The 9,660-nt window shown below is 42.6% G+C and overlaps 1 protein-coding gene across 13 annotated transcripts in view; it reads right to left on the reverse strand.

The window, feature by feature from the left end:
• Positions 1–6,314, reverse strand: part of RYR2 (ryanodine receptor 2) — a 421,309-nt gene extending 414,995 nt beyond the window's left edge. For all 13 annotated transcript variants that reach the window (XR_010830264.1, XM_066993993.1, XM_066993989.1 and 10 more), the window contains exon 1: positions 6,012–6,314. Coding sequence is in view for 12 of the 13 variants with exons in the window: in XM_066993993.1 (XP_066850094.1) it covers positions 6,012–6,059 (48 nt within the window). In the remaining variant the exon portion in view is untranslated. The remainder of the gene's footprint in view (positions 1–6,011) is intronic.
• Positions 6,315–9,660: the final 3,346 nt, after the last annotated feature.

Here is a 9,660-nt window from a genome sequence, read left to right on the forward strand (position 1 = left end):
AGACTAAGAAAAAAATGTTCAGACAATATAGCAAGTACATCGCTGACTCCTTTAATCTCAATCAACCACAGTTCAAACCACAACAACCACAAAGAAAAATTTAAACTTAGAATCACAGAATATCCCAAGTTGGAAGGGACCCATAAGGATCATCGAGTCCAACTCCTGGCACCGCACAGGTCTGCCCAAAAGTTTAGACTGTGTGACTAAGTGCACAGTCCAATCTCTTCTTAAATTTAGACAGGCTTGGTGCAGTGACTACTTCCCTGGGGAGCCTGTTCCAGCGTGCGACCACCCTTTCGGTAAAGAACCTCTTCCTGATGTCTAGCCTAAACTTCCCGTGCCTCAGCTTCACACCGTTCCCACAGGTGCTGTCACTGGTGATTAAGGAGAATAGGTCACCTGCCTCTCCACTCCCCCTCGCAAGGAAGTTGTAGACTGAAGTTGTAAAGTTGTAAACTTCTTTCATCATCCCCATAAAATGTGTCCATTTACCAGTTCAGCAAAGGTTATTTATGTACTAGTACCATGACACAAAAAAGGAACAAATTTATGTCACTTAAATACTTATCAGGAAGAATAGGAAAGCCGAGCACCTACACACACAAATGGTTTCTAACTTCTCTTTTGCTGTCCACAGATAGCAAAGTCTACTTTTTGAACCAATTCAGTAAATTTAATCAACAGTTTAGGAAACAAAACCAAAACTCAGTTTTAATACAAAACACCCATAAGTTAAAAAAAATTAGGAGGAAAAGATCTCTGTATTTTTAGTTTAATTCATGTACTTCGTGGATGCAGCCCACTTTCATTATTCTCCCATATGGTCACTTGCCTATCTTTTATCTTGACTCAGAGAAATATTTCAACACACCCATATCTTTGCACAAGAACTGTTGTACTTTCCTGAATTAGAAGCATCACGCACATTTTCCACACAGCTATATAAAAGGAAAGCCACCTTTAAAATACACCTGTAATAACATAGCATTAAAATAAAGAAGTCAAAGGCAGATGTAGCTCTTGAGACTGTGCTAAGTCTTCGGTCAGAAGTTAATCCGTGTTTATACTGGAATTCTCTCCTTACAATGTATCCGCAGTTCAGGTTCCTGTGATAGATATTCCTCGGGCCTTCATGATGCTAAGCAGCACCATCCATCAAAACACTTTCAGGCACTGAAAGGAAGAGTTCTCTATGCATCAAAACGCAAGCCAGCTAACTCACAGGGATAGCAAGAAACTTGTCTCTCTGTTGGACCAGCTGCTTGCTACGGAGCTTCCTCAACCTCTCTCACATGTCCCATACAGACAACCTCCAGATGCAGAACACCAGACAAGACAGTACAAAGACAACTGATTTTATCCACTGATAACCAGTCTAAGGATGGTATAAAATGTTTGTCTAACAATTTAGGAATTAAAACATTGATATCCAAATGTTCACACAATTCCCAGATAAGAAATGGACTAGACGTCCTAGCTAAAACGCATTCACTACAGTCTGTCCAGTTCAATTCCAAAACAGAATTTGAGATCGGATTGAGTATCTGTACTGCAGTGCAGTGCCTTAGGGAGGAAGGTGCAGACACTGCAATGGCAGCCACGCCATCCCTCACATGAGCTGTTAAGCAGTAGTCTCTTGTGCCAGTCCCTGGTGAATCTTCAGAAGTCGCATACCGACAGTTACAAGGAACAGCTTTCAAGATAAACAAAGGCTAGCCAAAGTGTCTTTCAATGTTTTTTCCTTCTAAAATCATTCCTAATATCCAAGGTTGGTTTTGTGCATTGTTCTCAGTGCACATTGGCAGCTGCATTTGTACATTTGATGACCACAGCTAACAGAATTGAAGGTGTTACATATAATGATTTAAAAAATTCTTTAAAGATAAACAGTGAATGAAAAGCACTGTAGAGGGAAAAAAAAAAAAAATCTATTCTATTTCACGAAGAGATACACATAGAAACAACTCTTCTTATGTTTCAAGATTATTTTAAAATAATAAGTAATAAGATCTGGTTTGTCCAGCTTCCTTCTTTGTCCTGTAGTTCCATCTTCATTCATGATGGCATTTAAGTATATGATTTTTAATCAGATTTGAAGTAACACTCCTTGTTTAAATGCTTTTATAAAGAGGACTATCTGCAACAGAAGTGACTCTGGAATCACAGAATTTCTGTCCTCCAAACACAACCACATTTGAACCACATTCTTCATTTTAGAGTGAAGAAAAATTCTCTGCCACAAACTCCATTCTTTTATCATCTGAAGTACAAAATCCCAGCACTGAGTTAGCAAAATCTTCTGCACATCAAACCTAAATAACATTTAACTTCATTTAGAAGTACATTTCCAGTGTTGGAAAGTACCCTTCCAATTTTCTCTAACAGTCATAGTCATACTCAGAACAATTAAGTCCATGTACGAGATAATGCAGCACAGAACACACTCACACAAGCAAGAGAACTTATTAAACAAATGAGGGAGGGGGGAGCACAGAAGAACATCAGCATTCTAATTAAAAAAAAAAAAAAGGAAAGAAAAGAAGAAAAAAAAAAAGAGAGAGAGAATGAGTTCAAAGGACCTGTGGAAAATGTGCTGCGCCCACTGACTGTGCTTCTGATTTCTGACAGACATGTTAGCCTCCACTGTCTTACAGGACAGTGAGAAAGACCATAACCCCGTCAGACTTACTTCAGTGTGTCCTGATGGTGTCACCTACCATAAACATCTTAAAGAAGACCTGTCTCTGATGCAAGGAACTCCACAGCTCCAGGAAAACATACGCACTGGCATCAGGAACATCCTGAGATCTAATAGTTGAATTGCAACATCTCATCACTCCTTGGTACATAATTGCTTCCAAAACTCAGGGCACCTTTAACCAGTGTAAGGGATACTCCTAGGCAGTATTTTGTTGAAATACTGCTACTGTTTCAACCCTATCCTCCACAACACGCCTCCACACAAGGGCCTTTATGTGAATACTGCACCACAAAAGTCACTCCTTGAACGTACACATTATGAAAGGAGCATATGCATTTAGGCAAATACATTTTCTGTTCTCCTGTGGAGCTCTGAATTATTTTCCCTTTGGATAAATTACATATCCTGAAACAAAAGAAGAAAGTAAACAAGTCATTCCCCTGTTAACTATAAACAGTTTGTGTTATTGAACATAAAGAATAAACAAATGAAAAGTTTGTTTTGTACACATCTTTCTCCTTTGTAATATTAAATAACTAACTAAATAAATAAATGAATAAATCCTCTACAGTGAAGTGGCTATCCTCCAGACAAACAGCTAATAAAACCCAAAGCAGGATACTTGCTCCTCTTCACTCCCCTTGCACCTCACTCATGCCTTCAGTGGGAGGTCAGGGAAATGCAAATCCAAGCCTAAAAATGGGTACACGTAATATAAGGCTACCTCCACCTGCCATATTCAGCAAAGTATTGAGGAGACCACTGTCTGTGGAGACGTCTATAATTCAGAGAACTATATAAAACCTCCTGGAGAAGGGCTGAATTCCAGTCTGTCTGAGGTTGTCTTGATCAATATAGGAACTGATACCTCCAGAAACCCAAGGCATTAATAGGTTACGTTCGCTTTTCAGCAGTGACATATCAAACCATTCCCAACTGAAACAGACATTCACCCTAGCAGCAAATTTGTAGGAGGAAATGCACGATGTCACATTATTAAAAAAAATAATAATAAGATAAAAGCACCAAGAGAAGAGGAATCATTGGGTGAAACAGGAATGTGTGTAGACAAAGAAAAACACACACACACAAAAGAAAATTAGTGATCAACATGTACATTGCAAACACAAATGCAGTTTAATCGCTAACTGCAAAGAAAGGCATCTTTTTATTGAAAAAAAATTCATTTCTCTTTAAACATTAAAAAAAAAAAAAATACACTGTGCTTAAATTCCAGGGCAAACTCTAAAGACAACTACAGTAATTTTGCAACATCAGAAAGAGAACCTGCATTTTCAGAAAGTTTATCCAAAGCTATCAAAAGAAGAAAATACAGAAAACACTGTCTACATGTAGTGGGCCTACAGATGTCATGATTAAGGTATTCAGAGCACAGAAAGCTTTTTCGCTTGCATAAGGTGTTCTTTGAAAAGTTCTATTTTAACTACCAAAGCATTCATGAATCCATCTGTCCCTAATTACTCTTTCAAAAATAAATAACTCAGCGGAGAAACTGCAGCAATTATCAGGTTACAGTTGATTTCGAGTGCTTTCTATCAATGCCATCCAGAAATTTACACATATCTAATAGCTTTACAGAAAACTAATCCAAACTTTCTAAGGATAGAAGGAAGACTACACAGGTTACATCTTAAAGCAACTGACTTTTCCAAGCAACGCTCATAACTCCAACAAAAGAGAAGTAAAAAACTCACTACTTACAAATAACTACACATTAAAGTTTCACTACTTCATGCAAAAAGATTATTTCTTTTTATTATTATTACTTTATTTCACTACACAAAAAGCCTTCCCTGTGCCTCAGTTTACCCTGTTCAAGGTCATTTTTCCACCAGTACGACATCCTAAAAAAATGTCCAGGATGGTCTAAGGCTGTGTTTGCCAGATCTCTACTAAGCCTGACGCACATTATCAGGAGTGTTGTTTTTACATAATGTGCTGTTGCTGTCAGGTGCTGTGGTTTAACACTCTGTCTGTGCCGAGCAGTATTAGCATGCTTCCCTGCTTCTCTTTCCCTATTAGGCATTCAGATAACAGCACTTCCATGAGCTACGCTTAACATTCAAACCTGCAGTAAGCCTGCCTGTGATGGTACAAGTCTTCCAGAAATGTTCACCAGCAAGAGGACTAACAATAAAACTCAAAAATTGAATGGCCCATTTTCTTTCAAAGAAGTATTTTGTTTTGCCTTTAGGTGTTATACAACACTACAATACAAGTCAAATAATGCTGAGAGGGGAAAAAAAAAGTCGACAATTTTCATGCTAGTGTTGCATAACAGCTATATTCCCTGTCTAACCAGACCTTCCAAGAATTCAAAATATTTTAACAGGAAAATTATCTATTATTTCCCAGTTTCTGATTGAAATAAAGCTAAGACCACCAAGATCCAGGATTCATAATGCTGCCAACAGCAGATGAAGTGCTTCGTATACGGTATCTACGTGGTTTGCTTCCCCCTCCTTTTTATGCGTTTTCTTACAAGACACGGATCATGAACATTTTCTAAGTCAGACTGCACTAAATAAAAAGGAAAATGAGCTTAACCACATGGTCTCAGTGACTCTATAACATCCTATCAAACATCTCAGCAATTTTTCCAAAAGCTGTGACAGGGTGTGCATACGGCTCCATGCAAATATGCCCATCTACAAAACTTGCTGGGGCTGTGTGTACAAGCAGCACTTGCGAGATGGCCCAGCAGGTAAATAAAAGCGTCGCTGGAAGACAAATAACCCCGAGAAGCACAAAACGCAGCAGTCCCGACGTATTAATTAAACTCGGGGAAGAAGTGCTCTAGCGCTTGACGTGCTCGGGACTGAAGAAGACAGGCGTACAGAAGGGATGCCCACGCCAGAGAAGGGGTTAGTCCGTGCTCAGCGACGAGGGCGCCCCGCAAGTTAGCGGAAACCTTGCTGCGGAGTGGGCTGCGAGGGGAGAGGCCACTCTTTTTTAATACATAAAATCTCCTTTTACACAAGGAGCGCGACCGCAGCCCTGAAGCCGGGGACTCCCCGCAGCAGGAGCGGCGGATACCTGCGGGGAAGCGGCGGGGGCGCCCTGCCGGCCCCCCACCACCCCCGGGCCGCCCCCGCACCGCGGCACCGCCGCCCCCCGCTCCCAAACCCCGCTAACCCCACCGGGGGGACAGCTCGGAGCCTCCCCCTGCCCGGCAGCATCCCCTCTACCCCCCCCTCCCCCCGGGTCCCGGTGCCCCCCCAGGGCAAAGCCCGGGCGTCGCCCCCCGGCCCAGCGCGGAGGAGGGGGATGCAGGCGCGGCGCTTACAGTTCGCAGGAACTGGATCTCGTCCTCGCCCTCGCCCCCCTCGGCCATGGCTCCCCCGCTCTGCCTTTCTGCCGGGCGGCGGCGGTGGCTCCCGGTGAGGAGGAGAAGGAGGAGGCGGCCGAAGGCTGGCCGCCCTACCGGGCTGGGGCAAGTGCGGGGATGGCGGAGGCGGCAGCCCCAGCCCGGCCCTGGCTGCGAGCGGGGTGCGGGTGCCCGCCCGCCTGCAGCAGGTTGGCGCGGCGCGGCTCGGCACGGCTCGGAGCGGCTCGGCCGCCTCAGTGGCAGTGCCTGGCACAAGCGGAGGGGGATGCGATTAACGGCGGGGGGGGGGGGGGGAGGGCGGAGCTCCCGGCCCCCCCGCTGCTGCAGGTGATCCGCAGCCCGCAAACCCGCCGCCCCGCAAACCCGCCGCCCAGCGCCCCTTGCTGGCTGATCCGCGGAGAGGCGGCCCGGGGACGGGCGGATGGATGGATGGACAGACGGACGGGTGGATGGATGGGTGGCTAATGGATGGATGGATGGACGGGCGGACAGCATGCCCACCCATCCTGGAAGCTCACCTCAGGCATCTGCCACCCAACCCAGCAGCCACTGCATGGCACGAAGCAAAGGGAAACAGGGCAGTGGTGGCCATGTGGCACGTGCTTCACACAGCTCCGGGCTTGGCTCTGGCTGGGGCTGGAGCCCCACATGCCTCCAGCACCCACAGAACGGGGGAACGGGGGAACGGGGGAACAGGCAACCTGGGCCTGCCAATGTTGGGCCACAGAAGAGGTGCCCTGAGAGAGGGGGGTGTGAACTGCTCTGTGGGCAGCTTGCACAAGCCAAGGGCGTCATCTGGGAGAAGAGACAGGTGGGCTACGTGGCTGCACAACATGGCGTCAGGACCTGTTGGCCTCTGAACATCATGCTAGTGCGCTTAAACCAGGATGAAGGAGCGGCTTTACAACTGACCTTACTCAAAGGATAGCTAGCATGTTTGCCATGGGGTAAAGCAGAAGGTTACCACGGAATAGCTGATCTTTAGTGAGCGTTCCTGCAGGCCATACATTACAAAGGACATTTTATTTCTAGAAGTGAGGAAGCCAGGCCTCCAGCAAAGAAATGTTTGGCAACCTCCAAGAGCTGCAAAACTTCTAACATCAGTAGTGCTCTGGAATAAATATATAGTGGAGAGGCTCTGCTAATGTGATGCAGTGGTCATGAGGTGAGGACAGTAGAGTGTCTTAAGAAATAATGCAGTGAACATTGACAGTAATACGTGTGAAGGGTGTATATCTGCAGAAGGCTTTTGAAGGACCAAAACAAGTAAACATAACAAAATCTCAACAATTTTGTTAAACAGAGTATGTGGCTAGCATAACAAGATACGATGATAACTAAGTGATTCTTGAGAAGCCATATCCATAGTCTTTAACTTTACAGTGTTCAAGGGCATTGTGAAAAAGTTTTATTAAAGCTTGTTAAGAGATCTTATCGTTACTCCCAGAAGTAGATAAACTGTTCTTCTGACAGACTGGCAACTGCAAGGGCAGCCAAGACCCATAAGGTCTGTAGAACAAGTGACGTATGAGTATTTAATACAGAGGTTCTACAGATGAACTCCAGAGTTAGGGCAGCTTAAGCGTTTCCTTAATAATTCACTGTTTTCAGCTAATGACGGCTTCAAGAGATTTTTACCTCTCGAACTTATTTCCAAGTGAAAATATTTTTCTAAATATGATAAAAAAGTGAAATAAATGCTTTTCATATTGCTACAGTGTTCATATCTCTTAAGTATCCCTTTCTCCAAATTATTGACTGAAAGATATTTCTTGAAACATACTCCTGCTAGGAGAGGTGCGCTGAATAAATAACCTTTTGATTATGCTTTGTCCCACTTACAGAACAAGTCAGTTTAACACAGCAATATTTCTCAAACTTTCAGACTTGATGGTGTCTAATGAGTGAACTGTGTGCTACAGTTTTTCTAGCATAAGATAACTCTGTTAACTTCTTTACCCAAGCATCCCTTTCCATGAAATAGCTAGAAACTAATGCATGTGATACTATTAGCCCTCTGTCACATTTGTTGGACTTTCTCAGTTAGTTAAAAGGTATGCAATAACAGAGAGATACCACACATGGCTAGGTAATTTAATTTGCATAAGAAACAAAGTTAAATGTAGTAAAGATAAAAGATCGTTTTAATAACTTTCTGAACATTGTAAAAAAGACTGAATGTCATTGAAATGAGAGCTTCTTGTTAGATTATTCATCAAGAACTAATATTCATATGTCCATACACAGACTATTATATGCATACATGTTCACAATGAATATTTCATATAGTTACAAAGTATGCATAGAATATAAAATCAGTGCACACACAAATAGGCCAAAACAAAGTAAATTCCTTAGCCATGGAGGTAGGTTTGACTTGTTCTGTGTTACCTCACCCACACTACTCAGCTACAATGTATGTGCCTCTCCTTTTTCTGCTGAAAACGTGAAGCCTTACTCTACCCATGTGGAAAGATCAGAAATGTTTTTACAATAAATTTCTGTACGTGATGTGTGGCCTGCTGTTCCCCATGTAGTGCTCCCTTTATTGCCTTGTTCTCACTGTGTTTCTCTCACAACCCCATTCAAAGTTTGCCCATCTCAGTGCAGGTTTGTAATTATCACTATGACACATTATTAACTTGGTGCATTTTGCTTTTAGGCAAGGGTTTCTTGCCCCTTTCATAACAGGCCCTTACCAGTCTTCACTGAAAACAGGTTTCTTGGGGTGATGCAGAGCCAGTATAGAAGCACCGGTGCAAAAGTGCCTCTGAGATACCCCAGCAGGATTCTCAAAAGAACGTAGACAATATTGTAAGTATTTTAGCACTTTAATTTCACAAATTGTAATCATCTACTATAGGAAACTTAATACTATGTTAGGAGAAAATGCATAGATAGGTTTGTATGCACCTACTCAAATAATAATCTACATAAAACAAACATTGTCTGCTGTCTGAAATAATAGTAAGTACCATGAACATCAAGTATACAGTACCATAAAGAGAACTCCCAAGTGTTTCTTAATTTTCCGTCTCTACTAGAACATATCACCATGCTAACATTGTCTTCCTAGAAGCACAGAATAAGGCAATGCCAATGGGAATGAAATGGTACTGTCCTTTCTTCCTCACACTGTTCTTTGTTACAGCATGTCAGACTTTTACGTCACCATCAGCCAGATACCAGTCTTGTCTGAACACGTTATTCTAAATTGTGTAAAACTAAAAGGATTGCATCTTCTATCACGTCATAAATGAGCACCACTGTGGTCAATGAAATAGATGCAGTGTAAAATCTGTGCCAGTTTAGGTTCCAACTGTGACAAGGAAAATGAATAAAATGAGTAAACCTGATTCCCCATTGAATTTAAAATGAGATTTCATTGCAGATTAGTAGAGGTTAAGGAAGCATAATTATAACTAAGACCACATAGTTGTATGCCTATCATGATTTCCCCAGAGTTCAATAATATATTGCATTTTTCTTCAGTAGTGCTCATCCTAAACACATAAAATATTATATAAATGTTAATCGCACATCTGTCATTAAGTATACATCCCGTACTCTAGATAAATCACTTACAAGCACTTAAATCACAAACAAG

The sequence above is a fragment of the Anser cygnoides genome, chromosome 3 (genome assembly GCF_040182565.1).
Source record: "Anser cygnoides isolate HZ-2024a breed goose chromosome 3, Taihu_goose_T2T_genome, whole genome shotgun sequence".
Classification (NCBI taxonomy): domain Eukaryota; kingdom Metazoa; phylum Chordata; class Aves; order Anseriformes; family Anatidae; genus Anser; species Anser cygnoides.